Genomic DNA, 20525 nt, shown 5'->3' on the forward strand with positions numbered 1-20525 from the left:
TTACGCACAGAGTAAGTGTGCACAGAACGTTCCTTACCCTCGTTTGCATTTCTTGTACACTTTGTAGATGCTCTCTTCAGGCAAGCCATATTTTTCTGAAATCTGAAATGGGAAAAGACAAAAATAATGTCGATATTCTTGAAAACACTCAGATTTGTACAAAATCACTCGTGTCCTCACTGGGGACGCTGTAATGTAAGACTGTTATGAATGGCAATTTCTCATGGGAATTCTTCTGCACACAAAGGCATCAGCATTAGGTGGGAGCCATCAGGCCACTGGGTTTTTTCCACTGGCCACAAGGCCCAGAAGCATCCCAGCTAAGCACACCCCATGCACAGCCCTGTTGGTCACAACCTGAGCATGCAGAGTTGTGTGAAGGAATTCAGTCAAGGGCACTTAGCCCTAGCAGTTGACAGACACACTGATCCAGAAATCTGCTTGTGCACTGGTGTGGCAGAGAGCAGTGCCCCACCAATCATGGCTGGCTCCTTGTAGCCTGACGCAGGTAGGCAGGATTTTATTCTTTGGTCTTTCTTTTACAGCCCCTGCTGGACTTTCTCCTCGGTCTCTGTTTCCCACCCCCTCCACCTATACGTGTCTAGTTGGTCTAGCAACAAACTACGGTCTCCCTACTGGGACAAACATCTAAATATCGACAGTGAAATAAACTGCAGATATCGAAATACAATAGGCATTCACCATCTTGTAGCACCAATGGTTGTTTTTTAATTCTGTGTTTTAATTAATTTTTTTATATATATATTTTATTTCCTGCTGTTTCTTTCCTTGGGTGGCAAGAGAAAGCGCAGGGTACACACCAACAAAGTGATTAGGGGCTGTATTGTCACCTCAATGTGTTTGTCAGGCACTTCATGATGAGATGGGAAATTCCTGGAGATTTGGGGGGTGGAGCCTGGGAACGCTGGGTCTTGGGGAGGGGAAGGAGGTATAAAGGTAAAGGTAGTCCCCTGTGCAAGCACCAGTTGTTTCCGATTCTGGGGTGACATTGCTTTCACAACGTTTTCATGGCAGACTTTTTACGGGGCGGTTTGCCATTGCCTTCCCCAGTCATCTACACTTTCGCCCCAGCAAGCTGGGGACTCATTTTACAAACCTCGGAAGGATGGAAGGCTGAGTCAACCTCGAGCTGGCTACCTGAACCCAGCTTCCGCCAGGATCGAACTCAGGTCGTGAGCAGAGCTTAGGACTGCAGTACTGCAGCTTTACCGCACTGCGCCACAGGGCTCTTCTAACCCTGTAAGGTAGGTCACTACTATTATCCCCAGTTTACATGGTTGTGACAGAGGTACAGGGAGAAGGAGTGAGACTAATCAATCCTGAGACTTCTCATAGGCCAGAACCAACGTGCGTCTTGAAGTACAAGTCCCAAGTTCAAATCTCATTCCATCAATAAACTGGGCCATAAGGAAGCCACGCAGTATCACTTTCCATGTCTGCAGGATGGGGATCATATACAGTTGACTGCTACAGATTGGAAAATTCCTGGAGATTTGGGGGGTGGAGCCTGGGAAGGAGCTCAACAGAGTCAATGCCAGAGAGCCCACCCTCAAATCAGCCATTTCCTCCAGGGCAACTGATCTCTGTCATCTGGAAATCAGTTGTAATTTTGGGAGAACTCCAGGTCCCACCTGGAGGTTGGCAATCCTAGAATCATGACGGTGATCTACTTTATGGGAGAGCCAGTTTGGTGTAGTGGTTAAGTGTACCGACTCTTATGTGGGAGAACCGGGTTTGATTCCCCACTCCTCCACTTGCACCTGCTGGGATGGCCTTGGGTCAGCCATAGCTCTGGCAGAGGTTGTCCTTGAAAGGGCAGCTGCTGTGAGAGCCCTCTAAGCCCCACCCACCTCACAGGGTGTCTGTTGTGGGGGAGGAAGGGAAAGGAGATTGTGAGCCGCTCTGAGGCTCTTCGGAGTGGAGGGCGGGATATAAATCCAATATCTTCATCTACCTCACAGGGTGTCTGTTGCGGGGGAGGAAGGGAAAGGAGATTGTGAGCCGCTCTGAGACTCTTCGGAGTGGAGGGCGGGATATAAATCCAATATCTTCATCTACCTCACAGGGTGTCTGTTGTGGGGGAGGAAGGGAAAGGAGATTGTGAGCCGCTCTGAGACTCTTCAGAGTGGAGGGCGGGATATAAAGCCAATATCTTCATCTACCTCACAGGGCGTCTGTTGCGGGGAGGAAGGTAAAGGAGATTGTGAGCCGCTCTGAGACTCTTCGGAGTGGAGGGCGGGATATAAATCCAATATCTTCTTCTTCTTCTTGAACATTCAAAAGTGCTACACTACTAGGAATGGTCATAGACAGGTAGGATTAACCCTGGATTTCCTGACCCATCTCCAGTTCTTCAGTGATAGAATGTTATTATAAACACTATTATATATGGATTACATATTTAGGCATTTCCTGTACATTTATTTATTCAAAATAAATTAAATAATCTTAACTGGACATATGGAGGACAACTAGACTACATTTCAACTGTAAGATTCTAGGATTCTAAAATCTGTGGGGCCAGCCAAAGCCTCATCGCTATTTTTCCTCAGAACACCACTGCTTTCAAAAAGAAGGTGGAGGAAAAGCTGTTCTATAAATTGACATTTTGAGCCTGGCTTGGGCTGCCAAATCCAAGTAGGGCTGGTGGGGGTTCTCCCACTCTGGAGGTCCCCAACCCACCGGCCCGCATTGGGCTTGCAGGGGGGACCCCCTCCTGACATTGCTGGCCGCTCTAGGGGCTTCTGGAAAAACTCTACGATTTCCCCAGACACTCTAGCAATTTGGGAGGGAAACTCTATGATACCACGCCCCACCAATGTAGCTTCCAGAGGCCGCGGGGGACGTGGCAACCCTATATCCAAGTTGCAATGTGACAACCCTAATCCACGGGCAACCCTAAATCCAAGTTGGGAAACTGGGAAAGTTGGGAAATTCCTTGAGATTTGAGGGTAGTTCAGGGTATGAGAAGGGGAGGAACCTCAGTGGGGTATTAAGGTTGCTAACCTCCAGGTGGGGCCTGGAGATCTCCTGTTTTTACAATTGATCTCCTGCTGGCAGAGATCAGCTCCCTTGGAGAAAATGGCTGTTTTGAAGGGTGGGCTCTATGGCATACATTGCTGAAGCTCCTTCCCATCCTTCCTCAAACCCCACCCTCTCCCAGCTCCACCCCCAAAGTCTCCAGGTATTTTCCAATACAGACCTGGCAACCTTAGGTAAAATGCCATAAAGTTCACCCTCCAAAGCAACTCTTTCCTGCAGGGGAACAGATCTTTATTGTCAGGAGATGAGCTGAAATCCTGAGAGATTTCCAGGCTGCTCCTGGAGGTTGGCAACCCTATTTTGGCCCTCTGTTCTGTTTTAAAAGTGTGCAAAATTGGCACACAGACAAGCCCTCTCCCTGCTCCGCCCACCAAAGCACAGCCGTAAAAAACAGAAAGGTTATCAGATAATTTTGGAGAATTGTTTGCTTTTATTTCCCCACCTCGGAAAAGATGGAGCTGTGGGTTATCAGGAATTTGGGCGATAGGAATCTCAGATATATCTTGTGTGCTCTTCAAACATTGAGGAGGGGGGAGTTTCCAGCCAGCCCAAGGGAAAGAGGGAGAGGTGTGGCCAGAGGGAGAGAATCAACAGGAACACTTTCCCTTGGAGATAGAGTCTTGGGAGTTTGATTGGAGAGGGGATGCAGGTAGTGGAAAATACAAATGCCATCTTAGCAATAAAAATAAATTCCCAAAACATGCACAGCTACACTCCTCAGTGAAGAGCAGCAATTGGCTCCTTGTGTTTGTGTGACATTTGGAGCAATATGGCCCTTGGCTGGGGTTAGAACAGGAGTGGGACGTTGACAATCCAGTGCCACCCTTTCCACGCAAAAGGCATTCAAATCTACCAGCTGCAAAATTGTGTGTGGTATTGGGGTTGGACCAAGAGACGGAGGCAGAATATCTACCGGCTCCCTGAATTCCTCAGTGTGGGGCACAATCTCCCAGGAAGTTCTCACAAGGCTCATTGGGTCTGCTGTGACCCCGTGCCCTCCACTTTACTGCAGTGGGGCTTGAGCAGGAGAAAAGTTCCAAGGGGGGGGCGGGGTTGTATCCATCTGTCCCACTGCTGGCCTTAGCAGTGTCTAAAATCTTCCTGCCATGAATAGCTGCCTCACTTTCCCTCTCATGAAGGCCACTCCTGTGACAGACGGAGCAGTTTTTCATAGTCAAAAATAAATGTGTAGGTGGGGTTCCCAGTTCCTGTGTGGGAGATTCCTGGAGCCTGCCTGGGGAAACAGCTTGGGGAAGGGATGGAACTCTGGAGGATTGTCCATTTTTCCACAAATAGGCTGAAAATCTTTTCTTCTTTCCCCTGGTGTGTTCATTTCGTTACCAAAGATGCAGAGTATACTTTAAAAAATTTTTTATTAAAAGAGCTGGCATTGTTGATTTCCAGTAGGAAACGGCAGCCATTTTTGCAAACATTCAAGTAACTCATTTCAGGACTCCATTGGCACTGTAGAGAATAACACAAATTTCTTCCAGGAGAAATTCTGGTGAGGTAGGGCTCACTTCATCGGATATCCTGGAGTACACATCCATAAATCTGATGAATGTCAATTCAAGGCTGCTACAACAATGAACTGCCCTGTTGGGTAGTCCACTGTTGTTGGCTTCAGGGCTTTTTTTGAGCAGGAATGCACAAGAACACAGCTCTGATTGGCTTGGTGTCAGGGGGTGTGACCCAATATGCAAATGAGTTCCTGCTAGGATTTTTCTACAAAAAAAGAGGCTCTGGTTGACTTTAATATAAAGTCATAAGAACATTAAGAGAAGCCATGTTGGATCAGGCCAATGGCCCATCCAGTCCAACACTCTGTGTCATACAGTGGCCAATATATGTGTGTGTGTGCGTATATATATATATATATATATATATATATATATATACACACACATATACGTACACACACGTACACACATATATATAAACATACACACACACGTACTGTAGCTAATAGCCACTGATGGACCTCTGCTCCATATTTTTATCCAATCCCCTCTTAAAGCTGTCTATGCTTGTAGCCGCCACCACCTCCTGTGGCAGTGAATTCCACATGTTAATCACCCTTTGGGTGAAGAAGTACTTCCTTTTATCCGTTCTAACCTGACTGCTCGGCAATTTCATTGAATGCCCACGAGTTCTTGTATTGTGAGAAAGGGAGAAAAGTACTTCTTTCTCTACCTTCTCTATCACATGCATAATCTTGCAAACCTCTATCATGTCACCCCGCAGTCGACGTTTCTCCAAGCTAAAGAGCCCCAAGCGTTTGAACCTTTCTTCATAGGGAAAGTGTTCCAAACCTTGAATCATTCTAGTTGCCCTTTTCTGCGCTTTTTCCATCATCGGCTAGGTAGACATGCACTCCAGTACATCTGATGAAGTGAGCTCTGACTCATGAAAGCTGATGCTGGGGGGGAAATGTGTTCATTCACAAGATGTCGCTGGACTCCTGCTTTACCCAACCTGGAATTTTTACTCAAGATTTTTTATCTACAACTGTATTTTTCAAACTGTATTTTTCAAACATTCCCTAAGTACTACTTTGACATCATGCAGAAAAGCATACCTTGTCATTCCTTTAACTCTTACTAAGATCTTCTAAAATGGGACAGTTGGGGGACAGGACTAAAATGCATCCCCAAAACAGCAAATGATATGACTAATAATAATAAAAGCATGATGCAAGAATCATAGTATGTATATCAGGGAGATATCAGCAAGTCCCTTTAGCCGACAGACTTTGCTCCTGTGGAGCGAATACTTCTGACTCAATCCAGCATATATTGCTTGATTGTTCTTTTTACCATAACCTCCGTAAAGATTTATTTGGCAAGCTTTCTTTTTCCCCCAGATTTGTCTATTCTGCCACCCTGTTATTATTTATTGAGTGATACTGAGGGGGTGGTTAGTGAGGCTGTGGCAAAATTTCTGGCTGACATCCTTAAATTTAATTCTGACCATGTTTGAATGCATCTGTAAGCTCGGTTTTATTTTGATTTTATCTCCAATGTTTAAATTTTTATATTCTGTGTATTTTTATTTGAATCTTTTATGCCATTAAAGGTTTGGTATGGTATGGTAGTATGTATAAGCACATGCATATTCAGTGTTTAGCCCATCAGGATTTCTTTTGCAGTAGGGTTGCTAATCCCCAGGTGGGGGGCAGGGGATCCCCCAGTTTGGAGGCCCTCCCCCCACTTCAGGGTTTTCAGCATAGCATCCAGTGCCTCTCCCCAAAGTACCCTCCAAGTTTCAAAAGGATTGGACAAGGGAGTCCAATTCTATGAGCCCCAAAAGAAGGTGCCCCATCCTTAATTGTTTCCAGTGGAGGGAAGGCGTTTAAATGGTGTGCGGACCCTTGAAATGTGATTGCCAGAACTCCAAAGAGAGTTCAATTATGCTTATCATAACCTTACTCCTGGCTCCACCCCCAATGTCTCCTGGCTCCAACCTCAAAGTCCAAAGATATTTCTTGAATTGGACTTGGCAACCCTAGTTGTACACCGAATAAAAAGAGAACAGTAACGTTCAACCATAGAATCTCTGTTTCTTGCAACATAAAATCCTTTTTTCGCAAGTAAAATCATGGGCAACCATTTTCTTTAACATAGCTCAGTGAAATGCACTGGGGTCAGAGGAACTGCCTGGAAGGCCAGAACCGGCTTCATCTTCTGGAACTCACAGTCAGCCATCCCCTCTCTTAACGTGTTTACTACAGTAGCACTATAAATGTTAGGATGTAGAAATAAGAATGGGGAAACTTACAGCATTCCTCAGACCTATCAGGTCTGGCGTCTTCAGCATGAGAGCATCAAAAACCTCCTCTGATTCCCTCCGCACATAAAGCAAGACTGAAAGATGGAAGAGACCACAAATATTAAAAATGAAGCCCTCCCTGAATGCAGAGCACTCTGAGGGGCATCAGCAAGTCCTAACTGATCCTGCCATTTTCTTTCCTCAGGTGCCCCAAGTCCCCTCCCACCCCCCTACCCCCCCCCACACATCTTTGGCCTTCCCTTTGTCTCCAAACCAAGCTTACTCACTTATGTCCCACAAGCTCACTGCACTCGTTATTTACCTGAAACCCTCCAAACCAGCTGGAAACCCTTGCCTAATGACAGGCCTGGAGAAAATGAGGAAGGGAAGCTCCAGCACCAGTATTACCTCGCTGAGGGTCTTCTTCCTTCACTTGTTTTGAAGCTAAAGGATCAAATTCGTCTGTGAATGAAGGGCAGCTCCGCTTCAAGGGTAACCTGTGTGAGGAAAAACAGGTGGTCAGAAGAAGTCCAGACAGGCCCCCATACTGAATCTATGAAAACATGAAGCTTCTTTACATGGAGTCAAACCACAGGTCTAACTAGTTGAGTATTGTCTACTCTGACTGGCAACAGACCGTAGCCAGGATTTCAAAAGTTGGGGGGGGGCATGTAAAAAAGCCAGGGGGCACTTAGTGGTTCCCCTCCCCTGGCTGTCACTGCCGTGACTCAGGGTACTTGACCTTCCCTCCCGCTGCTGCCACTGCTTGAGGGGCCACAGGAGAAAACTGAGAGGCTAGGGACCACCCCCTTCCTCCTCCCGTGATTTAAATTGAAGCCCTTCTGATCAGCAGGCCCTTTAAATGGCATGGGAGGGGCAGCGGCTGCTCCTGGGAACTCCTCCCATGTCATTTAAATCACAGGGGGAGGGAGGGGGCAACCCCCAGCCTCTCAGCTTTCCTCCCCATGGTGGTGGCAAAGGAAGGGAGGGAAGGTCGAGGGGAAGAAGGGAAGGTCGGCAGGGCCCCTACAGGACCCCCTGTAGCTACAGGCCTGGCAACAGATCTCCAGCAGAGGAACATTTCCCTCCAGCTTTTCAGCTGCTGTGTCAGGGATTGAATCTAGGACTTTCTGGTTCTAAAGCATGGACTCTGCCCCAGATTGATATTCAGATACAAAAGGCTGTTCTACCATGACAGCCGATTATTATTTAAAACATTTATTAGCTGTCTTACCAAATTATAGGAACTCAAGGCAGTATAGTCATTAGAAACTTGCCATTTCCCCTGTCCTTAGTTCCAGTCTCCTGCCCTCAAGAAACTGAGGACCAGGAGAGAAAATGAGCAGGAAATGGCCTCCATATTAATAGTCTAGGAATTTCCCTATGTCTCTGTGGTCTTTGCAACACAGATTAGGGAAATTCCTAAAGCATCACCTGGAAGTGACATGACAACCTCCCCAAAGTGCTCCCTCCTCAGTCACCATTCTCAAAGTCCTCCCACATTTGCCAAGGCAGTGCTGGCAATCTTAAGTGGCTAGAGAGTTAGACTAGTGAGACCCAGGTTCAAATCTGAACTCTGCCACAAAAGTTCACTGGATGACCATGGTCAGAATACTCCTTCTCAACCCTAACACACCTCACAGGGCTGTTGTTGTGAGGATAACACGGAGGAGGGGGAAATAATATTGTAAGCTGCTTATTTATTTAGACATTTGTACATTGACTTTCCAGAAAACCTAATCCACGTCATCGAGTCCCTACTGGGGAGAAAATGAAGGTATAAATATCTAAATAAAAAAGTGACTCAAATGTTGTGCTCTTCATTTAAAGCATCAGGAGCCGTGCCTAGTCATTTCAATAGGGCCCATGAAGAAGAAATTTGTCCAGTGCCCCATGAATCAGATCTGTTGGTCTCTCTCTGCCACCCTTCATGGTGTACAAAATTTGACATTCAACACCAGTGGTTCAGTTAAGTATAGCTACACTCTGGCACCCTCTGTTAAAGACTGTCCTCAGACCCTTCCTACACAGAAGGTCTGGTTTATTCATCATGGCTGAGTTTATGGAGATCTTCAAGACCTTAGCCTAATCGGGCAACAGTCCTATAACCCCACAACTCCCATGCAGTTCCCTTAAATTAGGCTCACTGAGAAGATTCTTCTCAGATTGTGCCTCAGACATGATTTGCCAGATATACCAGCCTTACAGAAGCCAAGTAGATCTGGGTTTGGACAGGGCCAAACAGGAGATCACTCAGGAACTATGCAGTGTGCCTTGAGATTCCCAGAAGAAAAGCAAAAAAACAGAAGTGAGAAGATTTTAGGAAGACAAGCCAGAGGAAATATTTCTTTCCATACCTAGTAGGGTCATGTGGAACACCAGTGGTAGGTAATGCCTGCTGAAGAGAGAGAGAGAAGCTTTAAAAGAGTGTCTTTCAACATGAAAGTATGCCCTGCTCTGTGGGGACAAAAGAACTGGACTCCTGTGCCTTCCCCCACCCTGTTTCAGACACTGCATAGTTATTCTTCAAGACTATATACATCTCTGGCTGATTCAGCATTTCTACACCAATTAACTATTGTTAGAGATCATGCAGAGGACCTATGTACACACAATGCTTCCCAGTGGGGGGTAATGTTTATTTGTTTAAAACTAAAAGGTCACCACAGGTATATCACAGACAGAAATCTCTTTGTTAAAAATAAAAATTAGGGCAACTGGTTTTGCCATGGTGATTCAGAGGTAAATGGACACATGCACTCTTACTGTCCCCTGCATTTCTGCAATTTAATCTTGAGTATATCCAGAGTCTCTAAAATGGTACATCTCTGGCCTGCAAACACACAACCACTCTCATTCACCCTCTTCTAATTAAAATCTGCTTGCACTTCACAGAACGCTCTGAATCTGACACTTTCAAATTCCCCCTCAGAACCCACATTTTCCCTCTTAGAAGTTCCTCCTACATCTTCGGTCAGACAGCTACATTACAAGCACAGCTTGCTTTCAGACCAGACTAGCCCTAAGAATTCTACTTCAAGGCTGCCTTTAACTTTCTATCACAAATCACTTTCCTCTCCAACATAGCATGACATTTCCTCTTCACAAGGAATTGGGGAAATAAGTATTAAAGCCTGCTTAAGTCCATGAAGAAGACATGCATTCTGTCAGCCTGTTTTATATATCCAATGGTTGTTATGCTTTTCTTCTACTGGATTTCTCTATCTCTCTTCCATCTAAAAGTTACAGTTTAACTCCTTACACAGAACACTCCCATAGCTTAAGTCTTCTACCAAGAACCCTCCCAAGCCAATAGCGACGATTCCTTAAAATAAACTAGAATTTAGTCTTTTAAAATTTCCTATAAAACAGGCCTTCTGATAACACAACAAGTTTCTCCATGCTTTGACTGGACTTTGAAAGCATTGTGGTAGTGCCATTAAAAAGGGACTTACTGTTCCACATCTCTGGAGGTTTGGAAAATGGACATTTGGGATGAACAAGACAGGCTGAGTTTCCAAGTCTGCCTGGGGCTTGAGGTATGTGATTTCATTGCCTCGGAAGCCTGAAACCAAACAGCTTTTCAGACCTGGAAGGCAGAAAAGAAATCCCCTTTTCACCACTGACTTGTCAAGGAAAAGAGCACCAACCCCCCCCCCCCCCTTGGTCAAGATGGTAAACTTGGAGAGCCAGTTTGGTGTAGTGGTTAAGTGTGCGGACTCTTATCTGGGAGAACCGGGTTTGATTCCCCACTCCTCCACTTGCACCTGCTGGAATGGCCTTGGGTCAGCCATAGCTCTGGCAGAAGTTGTCCTTGAAAGGGCAGCTGCTGTTAGAGCACTCTCCAGCCCCACCCACCTCACAGGGTGTCTGTTGTGGGGGAGGAAGGTAAAGGAGATTGTGAGCCGCTCTGAGACTCTTTGGAGTGGAGGGTGGGATATAAATCCAATATCTTCTTCTTCTTCTAAACTCCCATCACCCTCATTTGGTGGAGCAGCGGGGCCTGTTCCTGGTGAATCGCTGCTTTGGAACTTAGTGCTGGACGAACCATTGCAGATTTAATTAACAGATCTGATGACATGGAAAGCAGCCATTGGCCACAGACATCAATGGTGAGGAGGGCCAGAGAGGTGTGTGACCAGGATACAAGAATGTCTTTGTTTTCACCTCTGAAGTGTTGAAGGGAGGGCTTTTTTTTTGTAGAAAAAGCCCAGCAGGAACTCATTTGCGTATTAGGCCACACCCCCTGACACCAAGCCAGTCGGAACTGTGTTCCTGTACATTCCTTCTCACAAAAAGCTCTGGTTGAAGGACAATACAATACAGCACAATATCTCTAGCTAGTACATTTTAACCCTGCCCTTCTTCCAAGGAGCTCATGGTTCTTCCACTCTATTTCATCCTCATCAGAGCCCCGCAAGATAAGCTAGGCCGCAAACAGGGCCGGATTAAACCCTGTGCAGGCCCCTAGGCGGTCGAAATCTTGGGGCTCCCCTCGCAAATTATCTCCGAGTTGGAGCACCCACCCCACTGCCCGCGCCCCTAGGCAGTCAAACTCGGGGGGGGGGGGTGGCCTTGTCAGAGACAGAGCACCTGCCCCTCTGCAGCCTGCAGGCAACCTCAAAAGCCCCTTCGACAAAGCTGCGGGGGAAGGGCAGGATCTACGTATTTTTTGAGGGAGGGCGAAAGTAAAAAATGGAGCCCCTTATATTTCCCCTTCACTTATACAAGGCAGTTTCATGTCTGTGTTCATGTGAAGCGTTGATTATAGCTGGCTGCCAGGCAGGGCCAGTCTTGACAGAGTCTATATCGCTTCTGCTGAACTGTCTGGAATGGCTAAAGCTGGACAGCGATGTCAAGCAGACCCTCACACAGGGAAGAGCAGGAAAATAAAGTCAGGATTACTGGAGAGACCAGTGAGAGAGCCACGTGCCGCACAATGAATAAGGCTGGTCGCCTCCCCGCAGCCGCCGCTGTCTTCCTGTCGCCTTCATGCAGCTGCTGCTGTCTTCCCGCCACCTCCCCGCAGCCGCCACTGTCTTCCCGCGGCCACCTTCCGCCTCTCCCACCCCGCCCCTGAACATGCTTCACCCTTAGCGCAGGGCCTGCCTCTGCTACTGAGAGAAAGAGAGAGGGAGAGAGAGAGAGAGAGCCTGCAAAGCAGTCTGACTCACAGAAACAATCAAGACTCTTTCTTGCTGAACTGACTGCAGGCTCTGGAGCAGCCATCCCAGAGAAGCACCGCGCACAAAATCTGGAGGGAAGCTTCGCTGGGTTCTCAAGGCACTCCTGGACAACTTGCTCTTTCCGCTGTCTCTTTCCCCTCCCTCTCCCCAGGGAACAAAGGGAAGTTGTTGTCCCCCACCCCCTCATGTGCACTTGATAGAAAGAGCGGAGGCAGCCAAAAGAGCAAAGGGAACTTTTAAATAAATCTGTCCTTTGCTACTGACAGAGGCAGCCTGCAAGTTACCCAGGGGGGTGGGGAAGCAAGCTCCCAAGGCAGGAAGCTTTGCAGCAATTTTGCTGGCCCAAACCATCTCTCTCCCTGTCCCATTGCTGTGTGAGAGCCAGTGTTGGCTGGCCTGGCATTGCCAGACGCAGAAGAGGGGCTAAGGAGCTGCTGAAGGGCAGGCGAGCCTGATGGAGCCGGCTTGCCTGGCTGGTTTTCCAACTTTGTTTTGCTGCAGGCGATTCGGATTTCTGCTTCGAGGCGGGGGGGAAGTGTCCTGTGCCCACTGCCCACCACTCAACCAGAGCCCAGATGGAGTTTTGCAAGGGCTTCCCTTTCCTCCCCTCCTGACTCGGCCAAAAGCCCGGCAAGCACAGAAGCAGTTTTCCCGCTCCAGAGATGGGTTTCTTTGGGGCTGGGCTGGCAGATGGGGAGGAGGTGGGGCAGGCGGACAAAGAATGAAACAAGTGGGAGGGGTCAGGTGAAGATGGAATCAAGGGGAAAGGAGGGGGCGGGCGGACGGACGAAGGGGGAGGCGATGGGGTGGAGGCGAGGCAGGCAAGCTGAGGGGAAGGGGTCGACGGAGGAAGAGGCAAAATAGCTGCGGGCCTTGGCGGGGAAACTGGGGTGGGGGGAAAGCTGGCTCCGGTGCCCCAAAGGCAAGGGGGCCCATAGGCAAGTGCCTCATTTGCCTAATTGTTAATCCGGCCCTGGCTGCAAGATACAGAGAGTATGACTGGCACAAGGTTACTGACTGAACCCAGGAACCATGGATCATATTCCAACATTTTAAGCACTGCGCTAGCTCTCCCAGTTCATTAATCTGAGTTTACCTTTTAACCTTCCAAATGGTTCTGCATTTACGTTTCCCCTTAAAATTCCATTTAAGAGCTAGAAACTAGTAGATTATTGCCATATGGTACAGATTGAAACCTAGCAATTCCTGATTTTTTTTTTAAAAGCCCTCCAGTGGTGAGAGGAGAAGGGCAGCTTAGGCAAGGAAGGTCCAAGAAAAACCGCTATGAGTGGCTCCACTACGAACACCTCTGCATTTTCAGCAGGCCGCAGCAACAAGAATGCTCCATGTAGAAGCAGTCAAAGTCACCAAGCAATTGGAAAAATCAAACTGAAATTTAGCAGGCAGGTATGCCCCCCCCCCCCAAGCAAACATAAAACACATAAACCGGGAGGCAACAAATAAAAAATGTCAGACTGGATGCAGGAATGACTAATATAATCTGATCAGCCCGTTCCCCCTAAAGCCTTCAGAAATAAAGTGATCTTGGCTTTCAAGAGACTAGATAAGAGAGAGGAGGTCTGGAGAGTCAGCGTGGGAAGGGACTTGGTATAACCTGCAAGATCTCATTCTCAGACAAGAATGATTATATGTGTCTAGGGAACAAAGAAAAAAAATCGAGAACAGAGCTTAGGAGCCTCTGTCTCGCAATATTATTAATAATAATTCCTAGAGTGCCTACAGTAACTCAGCACTGCTCATTAATCTTGATGAAGACATAGGGCTTGCCAGCTGGCTTGCCGTCTAAAAGACCAGACGCCCCAAGTGAAAGGAGGCGGCAGGGGTGGGGGGGGGGAGGGGTGTGGAGAGGCAAAGGATGAAGCTCAATTTGACATTGCAAAGAACAAGGAAGCAGGTTTTTAAATAGCCATTTCAATCCCAGCTGCGGCCAGGCTGATCTCCACCGGCTGGTGCAACATATCCAGTAGACCCTTAGCTAATGATTGAGGGTAGATCATTTTTGCAGTGTGGTGAAGTGGTTAGACTGCTGGACTAGGACCCAGGTACAAAACCCCACTCTGCCATGGGTGACTTTGGGCCAGGCACTCTCTTAAGCTACATCACAGAGGTGTCATTCTGAGGATAAAATGAAGGAAGAGAGAAGGCTGCTGTAAACTTCCTTGGGTTCCCAGTGGGAAGAAAAGCAGACTATCTAAATATGTCTTCAAGCATCGTGCATTTTGTTGATAGGACCATTGTAGGGTCAATTCACATGTTCACAGCATCTTCCCGGCTATCAAAAGGACTGTGTATCAGACATGCAATGCAAATTGTCCCATCATCTCCCAGAGGTAAACAGTTCCATTTTGATCATGATGCATGTGGAGAAGGAGGAGCTCCAGCCTGCCCACCCTCCCTGTACTGCTTTCACATCCTATAACACTCTATTGCAAAAATGAGAATGATGTGATTTTTGCAACAAACAGTTTCAGAATGCAGAAAAGGGCACGGCAGGTGGGTGGGGAGTTCTGAGCCTGCTCTCTGTGCACATGAATCAAGCCCATTTGTATCTGGGAGGAACATGTAGCCCTTGCGGCCACAAGATCTTCGTAACATTAATGTCACCCTTTAATTTTGCCCTCAACCTGAAACATCCTTCCCGCCATGGCAGCAAGCTTCCCGCCATGGCAGCATCCTTCCCGCCATGGCAGCATTCAGAATACTCCCCACGGGCTTCAGTCAACTAACCATTATTATTCACATCCAGGCATTTCCCCTTCCTTCGGAACTGTTTGCGTTCATCGTCTCGCATTTTTCTCTCCGCACCCTAGGAGAAAAAGTCAGAGATTCTCAGACAAAATGTTTGTGTGAGCTCCTTGCCACAAACCGCACGTTCCTGAGTACTTGTGACATTTCTAGCACTAACAGAAAGCCTATGAGATGCAGGGACAATTTGTGTGGGGGAGCACATAGTCATGTATATGAACATAAAGGGCCCTGATGTTGTATGGCCCAGGTGTCACCGTGAAGCAAGGGATCATCACCACTGTGAACAATGTGCAGGTTTTACTTCCTGTTTGATCTTGCCCCAAATCTGGCCACAAAATTTCCCTTTTAGGGAAAAGCCATGAGATGCATCAGGGATGCCGCGACCTCTGTATTTAATCCTTCCTCTGGGAGTGGGGACCATAGTGCTGGGGAGTTTAACCACTGGTCTCCCCCCACTTCTCAACTGTTCTGCAAATTACAGGTATTTTATATTATGGCTTGAGATACCAACTCTGGCTTAGGACATCCTGGGGACATCCTGCTTGGGGAGGGAGATCAGTGGGGATGTGTTGTCATTGTCACTCCAGGATTTCTATTTCTCCTAGGCTCACCACAGATTCTACCCTCCAAACCTGCCATTTCCTCCAGGGGAACTGATCTCTGTAGTCTTGAAATTCGGAGATAATTGCAGGTAGGGTTACCAGGTCCATGTTGGAAAATGCCTGGAGACTTTGGGTGGAGCTGGGAGAGTATATGAACATATGAAGCTGCCTTATACTGAATCAGACCCTTGGTCCATCAAAGTCAGTATTGTCTTCTCAGACTGGCAGCGGCTCTCCAGGGTCTCAAGCTGAGGTTTTTTCACACCTATTTGCCTGGACCCTTTTTTGGAGATGCCGGGGATTGAACCTGGGACCTTCTGCTTCCCAAGCAGATGCTCTACCACTGAGCCACCATCCCTCCCCTAAAGTATGGGGTTTGGGGAAAGGAGGGGCCTCTCAGCAAGGTACAATGCCATAGAGTTCACCTTTCAAAGCAGCCATTTTTTCCACGGGAGCTGATCTCTGCCAACTCGGGATCTCCTGTAAAAGCAGGAGATCTTCTCCAGGCCCCACCTAGAGGCTGGAAACCCTAACTGCCAGCCTCACGTTGAGGTTGAAACCCCTAATCACAGTACTTAAGGGGGGCTTCGCAAATGGAGGCAGGCAATTTCATGGCCCCCTTGTGCAATAGTACTGAGAAGATATCCATGATGCCCTCACCACAAAGCACTCCTGCTATGAAGCAAGGACCAATTTTTGCAGGGCAACCAGTGCAAAAACTGGCACCAAAATTATTGTATTAAGGAAAATGACTGTCAAGAAGACATATCCAAAAGAAGGGGGATTGCAGGGACTGGGATAGGGCTATAATCACGCAAGCAGTATCAGAAGGAGAATTACAAGGAACTCTAAATTCAGGCCAAAGATCTGTACTGACATATCTATTTCAACTCATACTGTTTGCAAAGCAGACAGAAACAGTCAAGTTAAAGCAGTCAGCAATCTGGATGCTACTTCTGATGCATCATGGATCAAACTGACTCAGACTCGTATCTCTCAGCAGTAAAAAAGGAAATTCCTCCTAGAAACTTACCAGTGTACACATTTTGTTTCTGATTGATTTATAACTGAACTCTTAATTTGCTTGTCTTTTTTAAACCTTCATCATAGTTAGTAGATGAGTTCTTGCAAAGTTGCTTATAAAAGCAAACATCTTGGCTTAGGAAGCCACAGTGGGAGACCCCAATTCTTTCTTCAGCCACTAGCCCCCACATAAAACCTGCCCCCAAAGTTTGACTCTACCTTATCACAGAATATTTTGATCTGGCAAACAGCTCGATGGACCAGTCGGTTTGTCCCAGTGCTATAGTCATACGTGTCTATTTGAAGGTTCAAAGGGACACCCTTCACACCTTTCTGGGAGGAGAAATCGGTGCTCAGGCAGTTCACCCCAATAAACACCTGCAAGAAGAAACAGATTATTTCATAATTTAACAACACAGGTCTAAAATACACACGAAACTCCAGCAGATTCCTGGCACTATGATATACTAGAATTAATTGCTCAGATGCCACATGCACCCGTTTGCCAAAGCAGAAGCAACTGGGTGCAACGGCAACTGGACAACTGTCCATCAAAGGTAGAGTTACCAACCTCAAGGTAAGGGCCTGGAGATCTCCTGATCTCCACACTACAGAGATCAGCTCTCCCGGGTAAATGGCAGCTTCAAAGAGCATAGTGTATGGAATCACATCCCTGCTCAGCTTCCCTTCCTAAACTCTACCCCTCCGTAAGCAGCACCCTCAAATCTCCAGGAATTTCCAGTGCTGGATTTGGCAACCTTAGACAAGTTGAGGGTAGCATTCAGTTTTAAAAAGAGGGTTGTCAAGCTTCAGGAAGGAAGAAGTTCTGTTGCTTAATTCTAATGGTGCAGGAGCATTCAGTAATTGCTCAGTGGTGATGGGAATATTCAAAGGACACTTGTCCCTCAAAGGTGGCATAGTCAAAGTTGGGAAGGGGTGATGCTACACTGGAACAGTTAATGAAACCGGGAGGAGGCCTATATCAGCCATTTCTACAAAAGATTTCTAGCATGAATCCTGGGAAACATTCCCCATCCAAGGTGGAATTTTTGCTTCTCTAATTGGAAATTTCTTTCAGCAAACACTTAGAACAGGATGCCTGTGAATCTCCCAGGGCTAAGAACAGAGTCACACTTTAGATTTTAGGGTGCCCCTAAATAACCAGAGTTTAAACTAGCAAAACACAGTTTCAAATGATCATTTTAAACAGCCATCTTTCCATGTCAGAAATGCAAAAGCAGGAGTCGATTCCTTCTGCTGCTGCTTCACATCAACTTTACTATTTAGACTCTGCCACCAGAAGGGGGATGTTCATTCAGCACTAATGCCGTAGAATTCATCAGACTCCCAGCAGAAGAAATCAGTACTGGCTAAACTAAAGTAATAGAAAAAGCACAGCTAGTTTCTTAGTTGAAAAAGGACTGGGGATGTGTGTGGGGCGGTGGTCTTTGTTGCTCCCTTGCACAGAGAAACTAGTAAGTATTGTTTGAAGTTTAGAGGTGGGGAAGAGAAGGTGCTGCAACTCAGGCCTATTATGCATGGGTGTTCCCCCTTGCTTTCACTGTGCATGTCTGTGGGTTTTCTTTGTCATTTTGCAATGATTTTCCTCCCTTCATCACTCATGTTCGCCTTCTGGTCACTGTTTCCTCAGGTTTTCTGAGTGCGCTCTTGTGCTGATTTTCCCCTCATTTTGCTTCCAAGCCAAAGGTAATTCAAAAGCGTACAGATTGCCTTGGATTCCCCCCTTGCCGTTTTGCTGTCCCTTGAAGGTCACTCCCTGTCTACATCAAGATTGTTCCACTCACTCTGCATCTTCCACCATCCTCCTCTCTTCATTGGTGTACAGGCTCCATTTCCCCCTTGTTTTTAAATTTTAAATTTTGTTTACAAGCAGCATGAGTCTAGTGATATGAGTATATTGCTAGTCTTGGATCAATGAATTTTTAAAAAAAATGACAGGGAGAAGGTTTAAAAGGAGCTGTGAGAGGTTTAGTTTCCTTCTGGTGTTGACTTGAAAGTGGGATTGGAGAAGAAGCAAACGGCAGCATCCTCAGTGCAAAAAATGCAAAAAGGGGGGTGGGGAGGAAGATCAGCACATAATGAAATTGATATGAGATGTAGAGAGAGACAGACAGACAGACAGACACTGGGATGGGAAACCTAAAGCTTTGAAAACATTTTCCCCTTTAATGCTTTAGTGAGCAGAGGTTTTTTTTGGAGGGGGGGGGCATTTTGGCAGTCTCCAGAAGCCTAACATTAAAATGGCAGCTAAGCCACATGGACCTTCTGCAAACTGCCAAATGTAAGACTCATTTGGGATTGATCATTGGGAGCACGAGTGGAATCCAAACAGGACAGGCTTTGAAAACTGCCAAGATTATAACCTGTGTACAGGATCAAATTTGAGAATCACAAAGAAAACCACAGGGAAGGAAGGGCAGGAAATTAGCATTACTATGCAGCTGTGCTAGGGCACGTGGCACCTCCCCCCCATTTTTTTCAATTCAGTGGCACAAGGCTAAAGAAGCTCTCCAAAGCTTCTGTCAGAGGACTCCTCCCACATACAACTGGCAGCCCTGTGCAAAGCATTGGTGGAGCTGACTTTGCACAGGTACACATGCACACACACATTGCCAATGATCACAGCTTGCAATGCCAATATCAGTGGGTTCTACCATGCATTCTGTACACTCAACATGTATGTTCCTCCATATTATGAGATTATGTGACTCTTCCCCATTTCACAGTGGCTAATAACACAGCAGAGAATCCCCTAGTCCTCCACAATATGGAAAACCGGGCTTTGCAGCTGCTTGTCAGTTTCAGAAAAAGTCTCATCAGTTTCAGCAGTGGGTTTCCCCCCTTTGCCTGCCTTCCTTTTTGTTCCTTTTCATTCACAGAACTAATGCTAAAATGCATGTGCAAAAGCTGAATCACAAGAATTTAAATGGAAGCTGCTGCACAACTGTAAAAGGGCAATTATGTATATGTTAGTTAGGTTGATATGTTGTTATGTTATGCTGTAGTATTGTAATAAAAGTTTTTTCCTTAAAAAAGAAAGGGCAATTATGCAAATTAAAAAAAAAAACTTTAGACACCACCCTCCACACGTCACAAGTGATGTTCCACCCTGATAAAAGTGCATTTTTTTAAAAAACTGTAGCTTCAGAAAAAATATACTGGTGGAAAAAGAATGGTGCACAAGGTGGACACAGAACCCAAAGACAAGATTAAAGGCTTACTGTTCCAAAAAATCTGCACTAAGATATGCATGTGTATTGGGCCTCAGAAGCTTTTCACTTCTCTGAAATCCTAACCCTTAAAACAGCCCCAAGCCAGAAAGGAGGCAATCTTTCTGGTAAGTGCAAAATCACATCTAACCTCAGTGCCACACAGGACTAGCTGCATGCCTGGGATGTTTCTATTGGGGGAGGGAGGGGGAACAGGATGCTGCCTCAGAGACAGTTTGTAACCTTTTAGAACTGTGTAAAAGATAAAAATAGCCCAAAAGAGGGCCAAGGTTGTCTTTGGGCTAGAAAGAAAGAGATCCCGGAACAAAAGACAACAATAATCAAGTTTCTGGGGTTTCTTCATCTCTGCCCCATTTTTCATGAGCGTATCTCTTTGCTTGGACTTCCCTGTGCAATATAGGCTTGTCTGCAGGCTGCAACGCAGCTGTAATCGACCAAGCTGAAGGCAGCCCAACACACTGACATGGTGGATCATCCACAGCTCAAGAAACCATCATCTTCACTGCCTGTGGGTTTTCAGATAGCTGGCTCGAGGTTGACTCAGCCTTCCATCCTTCCAAGGTCGGTAAAATGAGTACTCAGCTTGCTGGGGGGAAAGTGTAGATGACTGGGGAAGGCAATGGCAAACCACCCCTTAAAAAGTCTGCCGTGAAAATGTTGTGAAAACAACGTCACCCCAGAGTTGGAAACGACTGGTGCTTGCACAGAGGACCTTTCCTTCCTTTCCTTGGGACTGCAAAACCTTGGAAGCTGGCAGGCCACAATACAAGCCAGGAAAGAAGGCATTTTGGCATAGTGGGTCATGAAGCTCTGCCCGATTGTAATACAGAACTGCAAGAAGGTCATGGTTCAGGTTTCTACAA

At 46.6% G+C, this 20525-nt stretch overlaps 1 protein-coding gene across 3 annotated transcripts in view; it reads right to left on the bottom strand.

The window, feature by feature from the left end:
- GRHL3 (grainyhead like transcription factor 3) overlaps window positions 1-20525 on the bottom strand; it is a 69276-nt gene that overhangs the window by 13439 nt on the left and 35312 nt on the right. The window contains exons 9-15 of one of the 3 annotated variants that reach the window (XM_060258090.1): window positions 16631-16789; window positions 14766-14844; window positions 10287-10420; window positions 9189-9229; window positions 7240-7328; window positions 6841-6926; window positions 38-102 (exon numbers count right to left, since the gene is read on the bottom strand). In XM_060258090.1, coding sequence (XP_060114073.1) covers window positions 38-102; window positions 6841-6926; window positions 7240-7328; window positions 9189-9229; window positions 10287-10420; window positions 14766-14844; window positions 16631-16789 — 653 coding nt within the window. Of the gene's footprint in view, window positions 1-33; window positions 103-6840; window positions 6927-7239; window positions 7329-9188; window positions 9230-10286; window positions 10421-14765; window positions 14845-16630; window positions 16790-20525 lie in introns of those variants that run through there. The other 2 variants (XM_060258092.1, XM_060258093.1) reach the window with 2 other exon arrangements.

Source organism: Heteronotia binoei, chromosome 17, assembly GCF_032191835.1.
Source record: "Heteronotia binoei isolate CCM8104 ecotype False Entrance Well chromosome 17, APGP_CSIRO_Hbin_v1, whole genome shotgun sequence".
Lineage (NCBI taxonomy): Eukaryota > Metazoa > Chordata > Lepidosauria > Squamata > Gekkonidae > Heteronotia > Heteronotia binoei.